This window comes from Lupinus angustifolius, chromosome LG07, assembly GCF_001865875.1.
Source record: "Lupinus angustifolius cultivar Tanjil chromosome LG07, LupAngTanjil_v1.0, whole genome shotgun sequence".
NCBI classification, from domain to species: Eukaryota; Viridiplantae; Streptophyta; class Magnoliopsida; order Fabales; family Fabaceae; genus Lupinus; species Lupinus angustifolius.
Window position 1 is genome coordinate 3460828 of NC_032015.1, and position 22162 is coordinate 3482989.

At 34.0% G+C, this 22162-nt stretch overlaps 2 protein-coding genes across 2 annotated transcripts; both read left to right on the forward strand.

The window, feature by feature from the left end:
* On the forward strand, positions 283-2087 carry LOC109352524 (ethylene-responsive transcription factor ERF054-like). The gene is made up of 2 exons (XM_019594536.1): positions 283-1547; positions 1663-2087. The coding sequence occupies exon 1, from the start codon at positions 319-321 to the stop codon at positions 1471-1473; it is 1155 nt and encodes a 384-aa protein (XP_019450081.1). The 5' UTR covers positions 283-318; the 3' UTR covers positions 1474-1547; positions 1663-2087.
* LOC109351823 (probable polyol transporter 4) lies at positions 13317-16053 on the forward strand. The gene is made up of 3 exons (XM_019593460.1): positions 13317-13810; positions 14251-15620; positions 15652-16053. Exons 1-2 carry the CDS (start codon positions 13603-13605, stop codon positions 15618-15620), a joined length of 1578 nt encoding a protein of 525 aa, XP_019449005.1. The 5' UTR covers positions 13317-13602; the 3' UTR covers positions 15652-16053.

The window sequence follows — 22162 nt, forward strand, 5'->3', positions numbered from 1 at the left end:
TTAAATATATTCATTAGATAAATGAAATACACATTATTCTCTTCCTTATTCATTTCTAATAATATATCTAAGTTTGATGAGTCCCTATGTCCCTATGTCCCTATTTCCCCTCGCACTATATAAACCTCTTCCTCTTGCCCCCTTTTACCACCAAATAAAATCTCCCCTGCTTTCACCCCACCTCTGTTTCTGAAACCTCTAAGCCCACAAATCATTGCAAAATTAACAGTTTTGCAATCCAATTTTGCTCTGAATTTCATCGGAATCCAAACCAAAGAAAGTTCGATCTAGTTTGCGTAAGATTATTAAACATTGGTGATGATGGATGATGCATATAACAAGAGTAGGAAATCTAACAAGAGTATTCATGAAAGTGAAAGCCAAGATTTTGAGATGGGTAAGGGAAAGGGAAAGGGTGTTAGTTTAAGCTCACAGAGGCCTCTTAAGAAGATTCGTAGTCCTGAACGTAACCAAAACCAATCCTCTCTTCAACAACCTCTTCCTTCTTCTTCAAGAATAGTATTCCCTTTTGCTCTTGAAGGCTCTCAAACTCAATCTCCAATGCAATTCTCACACCAATCTGGAACCTCAAACTTTTCTCCTTTTCCTCCACCACTTCTTCACCCAACCCAGCAATTCCAGCAACAGCAACAAATGATATCTTTTGGTTCACATTACAATATTGGGTATCCAATACAACACCAACAGGTTCAGTATCAGCATCAACTTCAGTATTGGAGTGATGCGCTGAATCTAAGTCCAAGAGGAAGACCAGTGTTAAGGCCTCAATTACAACATTTGAGTCCTACAAAGCTCTATAGAGGAGTGAGGCAACGCCATTGGGGCAAATGGGTTGCTGAAATTCGTCTACCTCGCAATAGAACTCGCCTCTGGCTAGGCACATTTAACACGGCTGAAGATGCCGCAATGGCTTATGATTGCGAGGCCTTTAAGCTCAGAGGAGAGAATGCTAGGCTCAATTTCCCTGAACTTTTTCTAAACAAGGTTAAGTCACCTTCAACAACTAAAACAGCTTCACCAGAAACTTCTGTTTCTCAGCCACATGATGGTTCAACTTCAAGACAACCTGAGCCAATTCAAGAAGAAACTATGAATGTGAACGCTGAGAGCGTTCTATCACTGGCACCAATATCAGAAGAGGTTACTGATAACAATTCAATAGTGAGTGAGGAAGTTCAAGTGGCTGGTGAAGGCATTTCAGAGTCTGAGGAATTGGTTTGGGGAGATATGGCTGCTTGGTTCAATGCAGGTTGGGATCCTCGTAGTCCTGTGTGGGATGATTTTGACACTAACAATAATCTTCTTTTGCAGTCACAGTTTCCTTTTGTGAATCCAAATCAGCAAGAATTCAACGATCCTGATGCTGATCAGAGGCAAGAATATAACACAGGAACTGGTTCTTCATCTTCCTCTTCTCCCATGATGCCCTTCTTCTGGAAGGGTCAAAATTGAAATGTTGTCAAAGCCAATTACTTCAACCTTAATTCCTTAAGCTTTCTTCTTTAACATCCTAAATGCCTACCTTGGTTAATTTGATCACTGCACACACCAAACTTTATTATGGTCCCACAGGTTGCAAATATTTTCACCAAACAACCTGTGCATCTTGGGTCTATGAATATTTTTTCATGATCTTTGAAGCAAAATTTCATTTCCTTGAAATTTCTGCTGTAACAAGGTTGCATAATTTTACTGGCCTTATTGCCATCTGGTTCACACTCCTTGAGCCTTATTTGCTCCTAGGTGTTCTAATTGGTTTCCCTTTTATCTGCTCTTGGATATTTTGCATTATTTGCTGCTTTTATTCATATAGTAGCTGCAGTTTAGTATGACCAGAGTAGAAGGAAACGTTTTTGGGATTTCCTTCTCAATTTTCCCATCCGTTATGAGCTTTGTTTTTCAGCTCCAAAGGGTGGATGTATTGTTACTTCACTTAAGTTTATGTACTTTGTCATGTTTATTATAGTTTGCACTGCTGTAATGTTATTGTTATGTATCCTTTCCTTTCTGGATATTATAGAATATATCATCGTAATTTTCTTTCATAAGCATCCTAAATAAATGAATACAAGGTGCTGAAAAATGTTAATTGTTGATCAAGCGTACGAGTGAACTGATATGACTTGTATAATTTTTGTTTAATAATTCCAACAAAATTATTGACAATCTATTTGAAATTTGAAACCTTCAAGGCGGATTAATATTGACTAGAGAAAATGATATAATAATGAAGCAAAAACATCAATAATAAACTTTTCCGTGATCGATAATGAGAGGTAAATAATACTGACAAGGATCCTCTAAAACCTTCAGAAAACAGGAAACAAAGATGCATACTGCGATGATCGGATTTGTGCACACATTGGAACACATTATGATGTATATACAACTTGACCTCGTGGCTTGGCACACTTCCTACCAAAAAAAGGTGAATACACAATTATTCGGGTCCACCATTTTTTTAACATTTGGAAAGCATAAATAATATAAAATTTCGCTAGACTATTTGATGCAATTAGCTAAAAAGCTAACTGATATGTAAGGTCTTGCAGATAATTTAAAACTCATGGTTTATAGGTTATTTAATTGAAACTGGTGTGCTATAATTTATCCATTGACTTGTCAAATCACACAATTTTTTTCCCACATATTCTTGATGGCTAAATAATGTCATTGGCTTAATTTTTAATAGGCTTTTGGCTACCTTCTAAAACTATAAAAAAAAAATATTGACAGACACACACTTGGAAGTTTTTAGGGGCCTTTTTGTTGAGTAGCATATGATAATATAAAGAATATAATATGACATGAATAGGATAGTCTCTTCAGGTGGTGAGGACAATGATGTTTACATATTATAATCTCATAATTATCTTATCATTTCCAACAAAACAAATTTGTTATGAATCCCACCGTGGCAGGGAATAGGGGATTGTCTCACTCCCCACTTCAGACATTTGAGATAAATTAAAGGAACGTTTATTTTAACAATAAAGACAAATCAAAACTCGTCTTTCTACATTAATTGTTGCAATTAATATAATCTCCAAACTCATAGTTTTTACTTAAAAATAGATCAGATGAATAGATGATATGCGAGTGTGGGTCCTATCACCGGCCTACGAGATCATCGACATTCCTTGCTTTTGACGGCACGATAGTAACGACTCAGGAGTTTGAGAATTTTATCTTGACCAAATTATTAACTAATTAAATTTGGGTACTAAATTTTCCTATTAATCCTAATACACAAAAAAAGGTAAGATATATTACTTATAAATCAATTACTAATCAATAAACTGTTATTATTTTATGATATATGTCACTTTCTTTTAAATTCAAAATCATTGTGATTAAATATGTGAGTTAATAGTAACTTACGTTCATACTCCCTTAATTTTTTGAAGGCCTACCAGTTTTTTCTTCTTTTTTCTTATGTTTCCCATGAACAAAAAAAATACAATCACTACCAACAAGAAAAATATTTATTAGATATGAACGACCTCCCCATTCTTTTTTTTTTATTTTTTGTATTAAAAAAAGGCTTGAAGCTTACCCAAGGAGCTGTTTATTTAGTAAAGACTGAAAATATCAAAGATGCTAGTGAGTAGTGACAATCTCTTTTGAAGTTTGAACCAAACGAAGCTGACCGTTTTATTATGAATAAGGATCCTCTCCATTAATAGCCCCTATCACACTAAAAAATAAATAACAAACAGACTACTATTTAGTATTTACTGATTACTAATATAGTGATTTTCTCAATCTGAAACGTTTTTAAATATAATAATTGCTTAGATATTATCATATCAATCCCCTATAAACCTCTATATAATGAATCGTTTATTGTGAAGGAGAAAAAAATCCAGCATTTATCTCAAAGGAGATTGATCTAAAACAACGCTCACCTCACTCTACTGAAGCACATCATCCAAATTAAATATCATTGCATCACAAATAAAATTTTTTGAAGAAAGTAACATTGAACTACTACATAACAAAATTTGACAAAAATCATTATAATGTTGATATTCTAAGTGTAAATGAAAAAGTGATAAAAAATGGATGAGTTAGAGAAGATATAAGTGGATGAACGCATACACCTAATGCCTTAAGGTTTTAGGTTAAGATGTAGTGTCAAGTCCATTTTTATGCTTCTTTCACTTAGTCTATAGAGGAATGTGTAACTCATGGATGAAGATCTCCCAACAAGTGGTATCAGAGCCGATGGTTCGACAGCTCAACGGAGTATTGAGGGGACAAGTGGTCGGTAGATCCATGAGGGATCCTTGCGTCGAAAGTCTTCCTGACAAGAGGTCCAGACGGCGTGTTCCATTGATGCGAAGACAAGGCAATGCATCTTTATCGTTTATGGTAAATGGTAAAGATGAATTTGGCTACATGTTATATGATCCTTGTGAACACTCATTTTTTGTCCGGCCCAGAAAAAGTCCAAACACTTTTTAAATAAAAATAATAAATTAACTTCATTTTTATTTATTTAGGTATTTTTCAGAATTTTTAATGAATAAAAATAATAAATTATTTTTATGAAATTTTTATAATTATTTTCAAAATTATTAAATTAATTAAATTTAAGTTAGTTAGAATATCCTTTTACAAGCTTCCTTTTCAAAAATAACAAAATAAAAAAATATAACAAAAACAAAATAATAATAAACAAATGAAGTAAATAATAATAAATAGATGAAGTTCCTAAATCTAAATGATTAGGTTAACTAAAAATTCAAAAAATAATAATAAACAAATCTAGTTTCTAAATCTAAGTGATTGGGTTAACTGAAAATTCAAAAATAATAATAGTAAATTAAGGTTGTTAAGGTTCCTTAATCCAAGTAGTTAGGTTGACCAAAGGTTAAAAACTAAAATAAATTAAGAAAATGATTTTAGGAAATAAAAATTTTGAATTAGGAATAGGTCACTATGAGCTCATCTCTTTTTCTAAAAAGAGAAAGAAAATTGTTTTTATAATTTTTATTTTTATTTTTCAAAATTTTTAATATTAAATGTATAGGAAATAATTAATTTTATTTTTATCCATATTTTATAAAAAAATCCTGAATAATTTAAATAATTAAATACACTAACAATCTAATTTAAATTTGAAAAAAGGAGTAACGGACAATTATTAAAATAATATGAAAAGATAAAGTAAAACGAGTCTGTTAAGATTCCTGAAATTAAGAGATTAAATTTATTCGAATTTGAAATTTTGTTGATCAAAATTTTGGAATTTGCTGGTTGAAAGTTCACTATATAAATAGAGGTCATGATGAACATAAAAACTACACTGTAAATACACTGAACACATTGTAAACACGTAGAAAAAACATGGCCAAAAGTGAGAAGAGATAGAAAAGTAAAAGGCTAAGGAGGAGGATCCAGTGTGGACGAGAGTACCACTGCGTGGTGCTCTTGCTTTTAGGTTGATCCTAGGCCGTTGGATATGCATACAACCATTGTCTGATTGTTGACCAGTAGATTCACCAATCATGCGACGAAATCTCATCCGGTTTCACTATACGCTGCTGCACTTGATTCCTCATTCTAATAGAGCAAGTGATCATATCTGCACGAGTACATTCTGGACTCCGTGCATCCTCTCCTACAACTATTCCTCCGGCGACACATGTCCTAGTCAACGCTGAACTTTTCCTTGCCAATACGGAGTTGACACGTGTCTTTGCACTTTGCTTTTCCTTTTACTGGATCATAGCTCTCACAGGTTTGTATTTATTTAATAACAACAAAAAGAATGAAGAAATTCATTTAATATAGTTAACCCTCAACTAACTTTTTTTTAATTAAAATATAAAAAATTTCTAACCAAATAACAATAACTTTTTTTACTGTAATTAAAATTATCATTTGTAAAAAAATTATTTTTTACTGATACATATACTTAAAAATATTAATTATAAATGCTTCTAATATAATTTTGAGAATTAACCAAAGATGGAGAGAAGGTCGCCCTGGAGACATCTTTTTTCTCATATCATCTTCGAAAGGTTGCACTACGCCGCTTCTTTTCAATCGATTAAATCTCAAAATCAGCTAAATTCCATTTTATTAATTAAATAAATAACAAAAATTAACCAAATTTTTACCATTAAATGAACAAGCAAAATAAATATTTTTGATTAAAAATATATATTTTTTAATTAAAATATATTCAACCAACAAACAATTTTCTACTTAAAGAATTACGTAAACCTTGATTCCCTTAATAGGGATACGTTGAACCGCGGTCAATCTTGTCAGACACAATAATAAAATTAAATAAATTTTTTTCATAATAATTAATTAATTAATCAATCAATTAAAATAATAATATAGTCATATATTTTAATGAACGGTATCACTTAAAGCGGACGGGTATAGTGTTAATACCTTCCATACCTTGTAACCGGCTCCTGAACCTGAATATCAAAAATCCAAAAGCCCAAGGTAATTGGGCTTAAAAGATTTTTCTACATTTTTAACTATAAAATGTAGTGGCGACTCTAAAATAAGTTGTGCATCCGAAAATCGGGGTGCGACAATCCTGTTGACAAAAAGGTTGTTAGAAACCGTGATGTGATATTGATCCATTTTGGATGCCTATATGTGATTTGGATACAATTGAGAATAACGTTCAAAATGGTGAGCAACATGATTATGTTAGTGATCAACAACTTGGAGATGAGTTAGATTTTCCTATTGATATTAGTGAATATGAACATGAGATGTCACAATATGAGAATCTTGGTGATGCTCCTAAACCACCTCAAGTTCAACTTCGGATGTCTAATAGGAAGAGGAAACCATATACCAGATGCCCTTTTGATGACTATGTTGCAGTGACAGACAGAGAATAGCCTAAATATTAACACGAGGCCATGGAAAATGAATAAAAGAAAAAGTGGTTGGATATAATACAAGAGGAAATGAAGTCATTGCATGATAATCACACTTTTGATTTGGTCCAATTGCCAAAAGGGAAGAAGGTTTTGGAAAACATGTAGATTTACAGGGTGAAGCAAGAAAGTAATTCTACATCTCCAAGGTATAAAACCATATTGATGGTTAAATCTTTCAGACAGAGAAAGGGTGTTGATTTTAGTGAGATTTTTACTCTGTGGTGAAGATGTCATCCATTAGAATCGTATTGAGTTTGGATGTTACTTTTGATTTGGAGGTAGAGCAAATGGATGTAAAAATTGCTTTCCTTCATGGTGATTTGAAGGAAGAGATTTATATGAAACGACCTGATGGTTTCTTGTTGAAGGGAAAGAAGACTATGTGTGTAGGCTGAGAAAGAGTCTATATGGTTTGAAGGAGGCTCCACGACAATTGTACTAGAAGTTTGAGTTTGTTATGTGTGAGCAAGGCTACAAGAAGACTACTTCTGATCATTGTGTCTTCATTAGAAAGTTTGTTGATGATGATTTTATCATCTTGTTATTGTCTGTTCATGACATGCTTATTGTTGAGAAAAATATTTCCATGATTGACAAGTTAAATAAGCAGCTAGGCAAGTCATTTGTCATGAAAGACATGTGAGCTGTTAAGCAGATTCTTGGTATAAGAATCATGCGAGATAGACAAGAAAAGAAACTTCGGTTGTCACATGAACACTATATTAAGAGAGTGTTACAGAAGTTTCTTGCTACTTATTTTAAGTCTCCAGTCATATCAGAAACTTCGGTTGTCACATGCTAAGGCGGTAAGCACTCCTCTTGCTACTTATTTTAAGTTGAGTGCTAAATAGTGTCCTTCAAATGAAGCTGAAAAATCAGATAGGCAACGGGTTCCTTATGCATATGTTGTGAGAAGCTTGATGTATGCAATGGTGCGTACAAGATCAGATATTGCACATGTTGTTGGTACAGTTAGTAGATTTCTGTCAAATCCAGGTAGAGAGCATTGGAATGCCGTGAAATAGATTTTGAGGTATCTTTGTGGCACTGCTAGTCCGAGGTTTTGTTTTGGAGGTGATAAACCTACTCTTGTGGGCTATACTGATTCTGATATGACTGGAGACATTGATTCTAGAAAGTCCACTTCATGTTACTTGATTAAGTTTGTAGGGGAGCTGTAACATGGCAATCCAGGTTGCAAAATTGTGTTGCATTGTTCACTATTGAGGCAGAGTTCATTGTCATTACAGAAGTATGCAAAGAGTTATTTTTGGTGAAGAAATTCTTGCAGGAGCTTGTTTTTGTCCAAAACAAATACTTATTATTTTGTGATAGTCAAAACGTCATTCATCTTGGGAAGAATTCAACTTGTCATTCTAGGTCCAAACACATTGATGTGAGGTATCATTGGATACGTGATGTTTTGGATGTTAGGTTATTGGAATTGGCTAAGCTTCATACAGATAATAATGGTGCTGATATGATGATTAAGGCCTTATCAAGGTGGAAGTTTGAAACTTGTTGTGAGATTGTCGGTTTGACGATTCTATCCACATAGTTGTGAGGGGAGATATGTTGGGTTTGAGTTCCCTTCCTATGTGAAGAAATACTCAGTTGGGCAAAGCCCACTTGTCTCACTTACTCTAATAGATAGGAGTCAGATGTGCCAAGAGAGTCAAATCAATTTATGCAAAAAAAGATAATTGAAAAGTGTGAGAGAAGATAAAAAAACTCAATTTGCAGGAATTCCAAGCAGCCGTGGGAAATTCGCGACTGCGTTTTCGTTCACCATTGGATCGGGCTGAAATTTGGACAGCAGGTTCAAAACTTATAGTAATTCATTATGAACAGTTGGATCGGTGAGACAACGTCCGAGGTGATAGAAAATGAGCTGTTACAACAGTTGTTTTTTCTAGTTTTTCTTGTTCTCATTTTCAAGTTTGTTGCTCTGTTGTATGCCGTATTGTTGAGCACGTTTTGTGTTGTATATTGCAGACACTCTTGTATTCCTATTTTGATTATAGTGGAGCTTGATTGAATGACTTGTGCTTGTGATTTTTACTTCTCACTTTGGAAAGGTTTTCCACGTTAAAATTCTGGTGTCCCTTGTGTGTTAATGCATCATTTGATATTGCTCCTCATAGATTCTAGCAAGTTGGGGAAATTATTATCTGCTGTATATACTCTGTTAGAGTTTACATTGTTATTATGTTGAATTTCCTATCAGAGTGATATCAGAACCGTGGTTCGACGGCTCAATGGAGTATTGAAGCGACAAGTGGTCGGTAAATCCATGAGGGATCCTTGTGTCCAAAGTCTTCCTAACGACAGGTCAAAGCGGCGTGTTCTATTGATGAAATGATAAGCCAACGGCGGTGCAAGTAGATAGAGAGTTGAGCGCTAGTGTATCCAATACTCGAATGTGAATTCACACTTGAGGGGGATATGTTGGGTATTCCAAGTGTGAATGAAGAAGTTTCACATTGAGCAAAAATGATTGAGTTAAATAACTTATAAGTGGATAGACCCATAAACTTAATGCCTTAAGGTTTTGAGTCAAGATGTGGTGTCAACACGTGAACTCTTTATCTTGAAGTATAAAATTTTCCAGCATTTGTCTTGATCCAAAGCAACTCAAATGAGATACATCACAAAAATATTATTTAATCATAAATATAAAGTTCTAAAACAATATCATGTAATCACGAAAGTCAAAGATTCTAAAGAAAAAAAATTAAATATTGAATTCAGTGCCTTATCAAAATAGTGAATAATACATAGGAGGAAAAACAGGAATGCGGAATTCAACGCCTTATAAAAAAAGTCAATAATTGATATAGTGACAAGTAACAAACTTTGATTCCAAAATTTGAGGTTAATTCATTAAAAGTCAATACTGCATTACATATATACTATTTCAAATCAAATAATTAATAAATAAATTCGGAATTCAAATCATAAAAAATGTATAATTTATAAACTGATAATGTATGAGTTTTATATAATGTTATAGTATCACTGTATCATCCATAACTCATGTTTAATAGCATTGATTTTAAAAAAATAATAATATAAATGAACAAAAGATAATATAGTGACTATATATAAATCTTTATACTGACAATCTATAAATATTCACTCTATAAAATATACATCATATATTAGAGCCTAATCTTAGAACCAATATCACAACAAAGACTTAGTTAAATGTTGCATTTAGGTTTTTTGGTTATAAAATGGAAAATAACAACTAAGAAGCTTATTAATCAATTCCTATAGATTCTGAATTTGAATACTTGGACAATAGAGCTTGTCGTTCATAATCTGTGTAAAGCACTTCTATTTAAAATGGTAATCTGATGCAGTTTTCCCTAGGTATAACGGTTAATAATCCTTAAAAATGGGTTTTTGTTGACATTCCATGATGAATTTGATATGGGCCACAGGGTCGGCCCAAATCCGTCATATTAATCGACATACGCTATTTTTTGTATTTTTCTGTAAGGAAATAACATAAATCTTAATTTAAGATATGAGAATAAAATATTTCCTCATATCAAAAGATAATTTATGATATTCAATCACTAAAGTTATAACATGTGTCATATTTAATCTTTTTTTTACAAAATATCTCTTCAAATTAAAAATATATATTATACATGTCATAATTTTAGTAACTACAAAAATAATTTATCCCCTAACATAAGGATGATATATTTTATTCATAATTTTCATTCATTGTTTTTTTCTTCATTTTTCATCCTTTATTAATAATTAGTATGTTGACAAACATGTATTCTTATTGTTTGGAATTTAGTGTACAATTTATATGCTATGAATGTTTAATATAATTGTTTGTAATTAAGTGTCAATTTGGATAATTAGCCAATCATATTTCTAATAAGTTTAGACTTGAATATGAATGGCAACGGGGCGGGTTGAGGTTGGGTTTGTACATACCCAAACCCGAAATTCAAAACCCGAACCCAAACTCAACGGAGTTGAAAATAAAAATACCATCCCAAACTCATCGGGTAACCCGAACCCGAAAAAAAACCCGAAAATGATAAAGTATTAAGGAAAATATGATATTATTTTCGTGTAATTTTTCTCTAACATTTCTATTTCCTCCTGCATTATTTTATTTCTTTTATGTTTGAAGATCCAATAGTATGTAACATAGAATTAAAAATTAAAAACAATTGGCAAATGATAGAAATTTCAATTTTAAATTGAATTACGTTACTTTCGGGGCGGGTTCGGGTTAGGGTCTTTGCTATACCAAACCCGAACTCGAAATTTAAATCCGGGTAAAACCCGAACCCGAACCTAATCACATCGGATTTTCCCCATTAAATTCGGGTTCGGTTCGGACGTGTACCCACGAGTTCGGTTTTTATTGCCATCCCTAAACTCGAATAATCAAATCACTTGCCATTAAGTTTGTGGGTAGACGATATAATTAGGACATAATTATACAAATAAAGTTATTATATTTAGAACCAAATCTATAAGATTGTCATTTAAACTATTTTTGAATATCCATGTGTCTATCTAAAATGAAAAAAACTCCCCATAGCTGAGAAACATGGATATCCGTAAGGCACTTCTGCCCAATTCAAAGTGCAATTACCGGTTAGAACTTCAAAGATGAGACCATTAAAAGATTTCTTTTTTAGTTTCCCCCGAAATTAATAAACAAGGACAATCAAGTGCAACCACCATATGAAATAGACTGAAGACGATCATTTTGGAGATCTAGAATTGTCATGGCATAACAAGTTGCACGGAAACTATAAAATAAAAACACGGCTTAGTTATCACTTGCGAACTCGTCATAAGTTAGGTATTATGTTGAAATCATAACGTTGTCAAACATCATATTTTATCTGCTTCGGTTAGAACTTTTTTAATGTTTTTTACTTTTTTCAGAGAAACTGTAAAGTGAACTTTTCCTATACTATCATTTATTTTGCGAATACAAAATTTATTATTAAAATGATATTAGAACCTCTATAAATGCTTGCGTGATTCTAGTACTAAATTTCTTAGTTATTTTTTACACGTATGAGTAAAACTGGATGCTTGTTTAAAACTCTCTCTGTGTTTTCATATACTATTTTTGGGACAACAAATATCTTTCCCGACAAATAAAGGATTATGCGTTTGATACCAACCAGAAACAGAACAAAAATATTGTCGGTGCTGGGTTTAATTTAGAAAATGGACAAATGAACCACAGTTGCAGGAGAGGCTCAAATTTGAAACATTTGGTCATTTAGCAAAAAACTTAAATGATTGCTAGAGCAATTTTATCTATTTGACCTACTTGTTGAGAAGAAATTAATTAATTTTGTTGCTACACAATAAATGTTTTAAAATTATCAACAAGTTGCTTCACATAATATGTTGATATATGTGTGCTTTTCTTCTAGCAAGAATATGAGTTTAAATTTTGTGAATGAAGAATTCCTCAATTAAAGAGTTGATAATTCCTCTATATTGTAAATAACTGGACTTAAACCTGATTGTGTTTCGTGGACGTGGAGTATGTATTTTACAATTTAAATAAAGTTAAAAAATAAACAAACTATTTAGAAGAAGGATAATTAAAAGGTTTAACTTTTTATTCAATTAATTTTATTACAATCAATTAAATTATTAGTAAATATATTATATTCGTTCTTGAATTTGGAATAGTAAATGGTGTTTGGAATAATTACAATCTATTACTATATTAAGCATTAAACAATTATTTAACTAATTGTTTTATTATAATTAAATAACCAGTCGATTATAATTAATTGATTGTAGACCAACACTCAATACTCACTAATCGATTATACTCAATTCATGGTAAAATACTAGATTTGTAAATAAATTATTAAATATTTTTTAAAATGAGTTATGTACATAATAATGGTTTAAACAGGAATAAAATCACTATATTAATCTCCAAATTATTTGAGTCAATGATGTTTTTTAGGTCCTGAATACTGTAGTTTCTAAATGCTAGTATATAAATGTGATAATTGTTATGTGGTGCATCACATTACGACAATTCTTAAGAACCGCAGGTGTTGATTATTATTAAAAAATAATTAACTATAATTTTACAAAGAAGTGAAGAAGAATAATGAAATAGTGTAAACTTAACAGATCATATGATTCATTGAATTTAAAAAATAAATGGATATAAATGGATGTAACTTACTTAAATGTAGATAAATATTCTGATTTCCAAATAAAATAATAAATAACATTGGTGCAACACCACAAACATATAGAAGAGAATGAGGTAGATGGATTGAAAAAAATACTTTAGTTAAAAAAATGTAATTAATATTTTTGCACGAATCGTGATACATACAGGGTGTGATCCCCGACAGAAACAGTATCTCTTAGTTGTCTAGTCTTGTCCTTGAATCTCGGGTGCTCATTTTTTTCTTCATTCTTTCGTTTTTTCAGACCTGTGCAACAACAAAACCCAACAATCCATTCATGCTTCTAAGTCTTGTTTAGTCTCTCAGATTTCATAACATAGTTCAACGATTCAACCAACCACAAATATATCTTTGTTACAACTTCCAACTTTGAACAACAAAAGCAATAAACCTTACAACTTTTAATTCATCTTCTGATTAGAATCCAAAACAAAGAAATGGGGTTCCAAGAAAATGGGAATGGAGATTTGGGTTTGTCTGGAATTCCACTGGGTACAAAGAACAAGTACAAGAGGATGAATTCTGAGTTTGCTGACGATAACGACGATGTTTGGCAACAACAAGAAGATAGGAGGAACAGTACCAGGAAATATGTTATAGCCTGTGCCATCTTTGCTTCTCTCAACAATGTCCTTCTCGGCTATGGTATGCTTTCTTTGAAAAAGTCGCAGATTTTGTGCATTTTTCGTTGACTATGCTATTTGATTTGTATTGCTGATGCTTTGTGAGAAACCCTTCATCTCCCACCATATCTTTATTGAGTTATTCTGTAGCATATTAAGACCAATTCGGTTCTATATCTGATTTATCTTTGTAATCTGAGTATGTATGAGATCAGATCTGCCAAACTTTGGGTTAGGCTAACTACATTAAAAAAGTCAACTTTCGATTAATAGTGATTTTACGGTTGAGATTATTCATTATTCTATAGAATATCTAGGGTCACCAAGGCTCCTGCTCGGTAGATGCATCGACCTTACTTTGCAAGCGGAGAGACTATTGTTAGAATTTGAATTCTTGATGTCCAAATAATTTTATAGAAGGAATGTATTAAAGTTACATGATTTGTTTTGTGAAATTTTCAGATGTGGGTGTCATGAGTGGAGCAGTTATATTTATTAAAGAAGATTTGAACATATCTGAGGTTCAGGTAGAATTTTTGATCGGTATTCTGAGCATTGTTTCACTACTCGGTAGTCTAGGTGGTGGAAGAACATCAGATATTATTGGTAGAAAATGGACAATGGCCTTAGCTGCAGTTGTCTTCCAAGCCGGTGCGCTCACAATGACTCTTGCTCCTTCATATGCAGTACTAATGATTGGAAGAATACTAGCAGGGATTGGAATAGGGTTTGGAGTTATGATCTCCCCTATATATATTGCCGAGATATCACCAAATGTCTCTAGAGGCTCTCTTACAACTTATCCGGAGATTTTCATAAATGTAGGAATTTTGCTTGGCTATGTATCAAATTATGCATTTTCTGGCCTTTCAGCCCACATAAATTGGAGGGTGATGCTTGCTGTTGGAATTTTGCCTGCAGTTTTCATTGGCTTTGCACTTTTCATTATTCCTGAATCACCGAGGTGGTTAGTAATGCAGAACCGAATTGATGAAGCTAGGGCAGTGCTGTTGAAAACAAATGAAGACGAGAAAGAAGTGGAGGAGAGACTAGCTGAAATACAACAGGCTGCTGGATTTGCCAATTGTGAGGAGCAACCTGTGTGGCGTGAGCTGCTATTTCCTTCTCCTGCTCTTCGGCGAATGCTGATTACTGGAATTGGGATTCAGTGTTTTCAACAGATCTCAGGAATCGATGCATCTGTATATTACAGTCCTGAAATTTTCCAAGCAGCTGGGGTTGAAGATAAATCAAAACTTCTAGCAGCCACTGTTGTTGTCGGGATAACAAAGACCATTTTTATTTTGGTAGCCTTAATTCTTATTGATAAACTAGGTAGGAGGCCCCTTCTCTTGATAAGCACAATTGGGATGACAGTTTGTTTGTTCAGCGTTGGGGCTGCTCTCTCTCTATTTGGACAAGGGCCTCTTGTGATTGCCTTGTGTATTCTGTTTGTTTGTGGAAATGTAGCTTTCTTTTCGGTTGGACTCGGCCCCGTGTGCTGGGTTTTGACATCTGAAATCTTCCCTTTACGGGTGCGTGCTCAAGCATCTGCACTTGGGGCTGTTGGTAATAGGGTCTGTAGCGGCCTTATAGCCATGTCTTTCCTATCTGTAACTCGTGCAATCACGGTTGGCGGAGCATTCTTTCTGTTTTCTGGTATTTCTGCTCTTGCCATTGTCTTTGTGTACACATTAGTTCCTGAAACCAAAGGAAAGTCATTGGAGCAGATAGAGATGATTTTTCAGAATGAACATCAGAGTCACGTAAGTGAAACGGAGCTAGGAGATGTTGAACAACTTGTGAAGAACAAAACTGGTTTAACAAATTAGTCGAATAGCCCAGGTCTTATATGACCCCCGATGGATTAGTCATTCCATGGCAACACATAATTCACTCATTTCCGAACATCCGACATGTGAAATTATGGGGAGGACTTCGCTGGCTTGGATGATCTTCTAGCACCAGAGAATTTAGGATCTGAGTTAAGTCATAATAGAATACATGAAAACACATTGCACTCTTATTGTTTATTGTATACACAAGCTTTTCCTATATGTACAACTATTCTTATTTCTTTTAATTACACTTGAGTCAATCATAGCATTGTATATGTGAGATTTTTTTGCGAAGATAATACCATCACCATATGGTTCTTTAAGATGTTCTAAGCCAACTTATAGTAGCACCGTTACTATGTGCTACATGAAGTGATGTAATTAAGATGAAAATCCATTTAATAATATTTTGATATTCTTTTCAACTATACTATCTGAATTTTGATCATTTTGAGACATCAGCAAAAAGCTCCAGTCCTGCTTTCATGAAATAATTTTTAGTGAATAATTAACAGGGCTACCATTTATAACTCATTGTCAATTGAAAGTTACTGTCAAAAAATTCATTGAAAGCATAAGAGGAGTTTGTACATTTCTTTGTAAATATGGAAGGTTGACTTGACAAGTAAACCAATTTGGTAGTGCTACTAACAGGATAGCATTGACTTTGTCATTTCCTCTTAAAATAAAATTTTTATTAAAATGAGAGAGAAATAGTATTTTGAATATACCATTTGATACATTGAATGAAGTATGATAAAGTAATGATGCTTAGGCGAAAATGATAGCTTCAATTGAGCAAAAGCCAATCTAACCTTAATCATCCACATTCCTACAACATGTTTAGTAAAATCTATTTCATGTGCTTGAAATGTAGGTCAGAACGAGGAGACATTTCCAAGTTTTGACTATTCTTTGATTGAAATGGGTGAGAAATTTGAAGCCAAGGATCAGGGTGCTTCTGGGAAATAACATGTTAATATAAGTAATGATGTGAAATCAGGAAATATATCACCTTTGGAATAAGGTGCCCAATGGCAATCATTAAACATTTTTCGTTTTCATTTTGCCTTCAAGGAGACCTCAATAGCCAACACTCAATAATTAGAAGCTTACCAAGGTACAGTGCAGTAAGGCTATATTTGGTTGGGGTGAAAAAGGGAGGAAAGAAAGTGGGAGGAATGAAAGAGAAAGGAAAATAGTTTTTTCCATTTTTTGGTTGCATTGAAAAGAAGGAATGAAAGAAAAAAATTGGTGGAGATATGTATTATGTTTTCTCTCCATTATTGAGAGGAAAACATATAGAAAAAATTATACTAGAATTGATTGTCTTAAACCATATTCCAAACCAATGACGACGGAATAAAAACAGAAAAAAATAAGAAATATTAGTTTTTTAATTCACATCGCATGTTTTCATTTATTTAAGACATGATTTAGGACATACTTTGGGTTATATCTCTTTGATAGTACAAAGAAAATATCATTATTAATAATAATTATATTATTTTCTCTTCACTTTTTTTATTTTCTATCATACCAAACAACTAAAAAATCATCACATTTTCTAAGTAGGGTGCGGATGCCAATGGTGAGAATTCAGCTCATCACTCAACTATGGCATGATTCGCATTCAATTTCATCTGTTTGCATTTCTCGAAACTCCAACTGGCATAAAGTAACAAACAAACAATACGTATACTTGCGTTTCTGGTATCCAAAACCAAAAGGAGCTTTGCTTAAGCCTTCAACTTTACACCCCGAAAGAGTAGCCGCTATCATAACTTCAGGCATTCCTTTCATGCTACCAGGTCCATCTGCTATTCAGTACCACCTTCTCCCCAAAGGCTTCTATATGACTAGGTGGCAGGTACAAAATTCCATCTTCCATAATAATTTTTAACTTCCTACCCAAGTATCAGTACTAATTCCATCTTCCATAAGAAACATCTTACACTCTTTTTCTAGAAGTGAGGTGCCAGTAGCAGGTAATGATCAGGAACTCATGGACTTGTATGACCCTTCTATTCCCCTGCCACCATGGTTTTCTGAGGAAGACTTAGCAACCTATGCATCACTATATGAAAAATCAGGATTCAGATGTGCATTGCAGGTTCCTTGCAGGTAATCTGACTTCCATTTCCCTTCCTTTTCAAACCCGAAATGTGAAATTCATTTTCCTTATATTACAAAACTGGCATGCAAAAATGTATGGAATGCTATTTCATTTCTCAACTAACTTTATTTCCATATAAGACATGACATTGTTAACTTGCAATTGAAACTGAAAATGGGATGATTATTACTCATTAAGATAGGCCTTTAAATAGGCATTACAGCAGATAACAAAATAATCACTATCAGTAAAATATTCCTAAACAATAGCTATCCATTACCCACTAAACAACTAAAACAGAGCACTCTCAATTCCTATAGACTTAGTCTTAATAACTGACATTTATTATAAAACAGAAAAACAAACAAATAAATCTTAACACCCTCCCTTAAACTGATATCTGCAAAAATCAGTTTAAGAATCTCACGCAGGAACATTGTGCAGCAACAAGTATCTTCTTTCTTTATAATATCTCCAATGGAGAACAAACACCTAGCATACTTCTAAGCTTAACAAATGCAGCAAGCTTTAGGGGCTTCGTCATAATATCTGCAATCTGATTTTCACTCTTACAAAATATTAACTCAATCACACCTTCTTTACACAAGTCACGCAAGAAGTGAAATCGCACATCAATGTGTTTGCTTCTTCCATGTAGGACAGGATTTTTGGAGAGCTTTATTGCAGAAATATTATCACAATAGATTAAAGTAGGACCTTGTTGCTGATTGTTTAGAACCTCAAGTAACCTTCTTAGCCAAATAGCTTGACTTGAACTTGATGTTGCTGCAACAAATTCTGCTTCAGTAGTTGATAAGGTCACTATTTGTTGTTTCTTTGATGACCATGTGACAGCTCCAGAACTCATTAAAAACACTGAACCAGATGTACTCTTCCTATCATCAAGATCTCCAGCATTATCACTATCTGAAAACCCCGTCAGATTTGATTCTATGGCAGTTTTATACAAGATTCCAAAATCTGCAGTACCTTTCAAGTAACGAAGGATTCTCTTTGCAGCTAAGAGATGAACTTCAGTTGGATTCTCCATGTATCTGTTGATTAGGCTGACAGCATATGTGATATCCGGTCTTGTGGATGTTAAGTACATAAGGCTTCCAACTATTTGTTTATAGAAAGTAGCATTCACTTTCTTTCCTCCTTCATTCTTTGTGAGTTTCAAACCAAGTTCTGTTGGGGTTGAAGTTGAATTGCAATCCTTCATATTGAATCTGTCTAAAATATCAAGAGCATATCGTTTCTGTGAAATAAATATTCCAGCAGATGATTGAGTTACTTCAATGCCTAGGAAATAATGCATCAACCCCAAATCTGTCATATCAAATTCCTCCATCATAGACTTCTTGAAATCAACTAGCATGACTCTATCATTACTAACATAAATAAGGTCATCAACATATAAACAAACAATAAGCATTTTCCCATCTACTCCAAATTTAGTATAAAGTGTGTGCTCATAAGGGCATTTGAGAAAACCTTCTTTACCAAAGTAAGAATCTATACGACTATACCAAGCTCTAGGTGCTTGTTTTAGTCCATATAAAGCCTTTTTAAGCTTGTATACCTGGTTTCCATGCCCTTGTTTCTCATATCCAGGAGGTTGATCAATGTACACCTCTTCTTCTAACTCCCCATGCAAAAATGCTGACTTTACATCAAGTTGATAGATTGGCCATGAATATTGGGCAGCAGTGGACAACACCAACCGAATAGTGTCAAGTCTTGCAACAGGAGAAAACACTTCTTTGTAGTCGACACCAAATTCTTGTTTGTACCCTTTTGCAACGAGTCGAGCCTTATACTTTTCAACTTCTCCATTCTCATTAAGTTTTGTCTTGTACACCCACTTGACATCAATAGTTTTGTGCCCTTTTGGTAGATCAGTCAGCTCCCAAGTGTTGTTCTTTTCAATGGCTGCAATTTCATCATTCATAGCAACCCGCCATTTTGACTCCTTGATGGCATCTTCAAAAGTTGTAGGATCACAGTCTGCAAACAGAGCAAAATGAGTAAGTGGATCATCAAGTTTGTTAATCCCATTTACCACATAATCTTGCATCCAAGCAGGCCTCCTTTTAACACGTTGAGAATGTGTTGCTACATCATTATCTTCATCAGATTCTGCTGCTGTTTGTGAAGGTTCAACATCTCTGTGATCTTCATTTGATGGATTAAGTGAGGAAAGAGGCTGTTGATTTTCTTCTTCATTTATATCATCACAAATTGCTTGTGTTTGTTTGGCAGTATTTTCATTCCATTTCCAAAACTCTTCTTCATCAAAAATCACATCACGATTTATGACAATTTTCTTGTTGATAGGATTGTACAATTTGTATGCCTTTGATTTGTCGCTAACACCAAGAAAAATGCATTTCTCTCCTTTGTCATCAAGCTTCCTCCTTTTATGATCTGGTATGTGAGCGTATGCTATACAACCAAAAATTCTGAAGTAGTCAACACTTGGTCTGTGTCGATTCCAAGCTTCTTCAGGCGTCATGTTTTGGACTGCTAGAGTGGGACTTCTATTCAGAATGTGAATGCTCCATGCTGCAGCTTCAGGCCAAAAACATCTCGGGATACAACCTTTTGCAAGTATAGAACGAACCATGTTAAGAATTGTACGGTTCTTCCTCTCCGAAATACCATTTTGCTGCAGTGAATAAGCGGCTGTAAGTTCCTTTTTAATTCCATGGGCCTCACAAAAATTCACAAACTCTTGTGAGTTGTATTCTCCTCCGCGATCGCTGTGAAGAATTTTGATAGGCATGTCGGACTCTTTTTCCACCAACAACTTGAAAGTTTTGAAAACTAAAAAAGCTTTAGACTTCTCCTGCAGAAAATAAATCCAAGATTTCCTGCTATAATCATCAGTGAACGTTATGAAATAACGTTTACCTCCATTTGAAGTTGGATTAATTGGTCCACATATATCAGAATGTACAATCTCCAACACCTTCTTTGCTCGACATGATTTTCCATGTGGAAATTTGTCTCGATGTTGTTTGCTAACAATACATTCTTCACAAACTTTACTTGGAGGAACAATAGGACACGTTGGGTCATCCACCTTTGCTGTTAGACAAGTTTGAAGAGTCTGAATTTGCAGCGGAAACAACCTATTTGGTGACATCTCCACATGAGCAATAAGACCCCTTTTTGAATCAAATATTTGACAAACACCCTCCTTGATTGTAGCCATGTACCCCTTTTCTTGTAGCTGACCAACACTTAAAAGATTACTTTTCAAATCAGGTATGTAAAAGACATTGGAGATTGTCTCAATATGATCATTTTTAGTCATGATTTGAATGTCACCTTTTCCCATAAGGTTGACTCGTGAATGATCACCAAAACTCACAATAGTGCGGAAGTGTTCATTTAAATGAGAGAAGAATGACTTACTACCACACATATGATTGCTGCAGCCTGTGTCCAAGTACGATGTGTTTGGCTCAGGCTTATTATCCTTTAGTTGGAAAGCCATCAACAAAGTTTGTTCTTCATCGTCTTCTTTTTCTTTAACAAAATTTGACTTCTCCCATTTTGCTTTGGTCATAATCATTTCTGAAATTTTGGTGGTGTCTGCTTGCATCTCGGTTGCCTCGACCTCCTCCTCTTCCACCTCCTCGACCTTTGCCCCTTCCCCTGGAATTATTGAAATGAGCATAGGTAGAGGCCTTCAGTGCTTGCTCATCCATTGTTGGACTTCTATTCATCTTTTGTTCATGAACCAGCAAGGAACTTTGAAGCTCATCAAGGGAGAGCTCATCTGTGTCATTGGATTCTTCAATTGAAGACACCACATAGTCAAATTGTGGTGTGAGTGAGCGTAGAATTTTTTCTACAATAAGGGTGTCTCCCATCTTCTCTCCATGAACTCGCATGTTGTTTGCAATACTCATGACCCTTGCACAATAGGTAGTAACTGACTCACCTTCCTTCATTTGCAGAATTTCAAAGTCCTTTCTCAAAGCTTGAAGTTGGGCACGTTTGACTCTTGAGGAGCCTTGATATTTCTTCTTCATTGAATCCCAAATATCCTTGGAAGTTTCTTTGCAAAGAATAGTTTCCAAGATAGAGCGATCAATCGCTTGAAACAAATAGTTTTTAGCTCTCAAGTCTTTCAACATCATTGCATCTAACTCTCTACTTTCTGCAGCAGTAATAGTGATGTCTTCTTCTGGTGTTGCTACACCATCTTCAACCACTTGCCAATACTCCTTAGACCTTAAGAGATTTTCCATTAATATGCTCCAATGATCATAGTGACCATCAAATCGTGGAATTGCTGCTTGCACATAGCTTTTGGAGGCCATTATCTCAGCCTATTATTTTTAGGACTTTTAGTAGAAGACAAATTGCAACAGGACTATGTATCTCTCTCTCAATTTTTTTCGGT

Excerpts from the sequence above, each read along its gene's own strand:
- LOC109352524 (XM_019594536.1), top strand. The coding sequence starts at position 319 with ATGATGGATGATGCATATAACAAGAGTAGGAAATCTAACAAGAGTATT.
- LOC109351823 (XM_019593460.1), top strand. The coding sequence starts at position 13,603 with ATGGGGTTCCAAGAAAATGGGAATGGAGATTTGGGTTTGTCTGGAATT. Across the intron at positions 13,811-14,250 it reads CAATGTCCTTCTCGGCTATG|ATGTGGGTGTCATGAGTGGA; the intron begins GTATGCTTTCTT and ends TGAAATTTTCAG.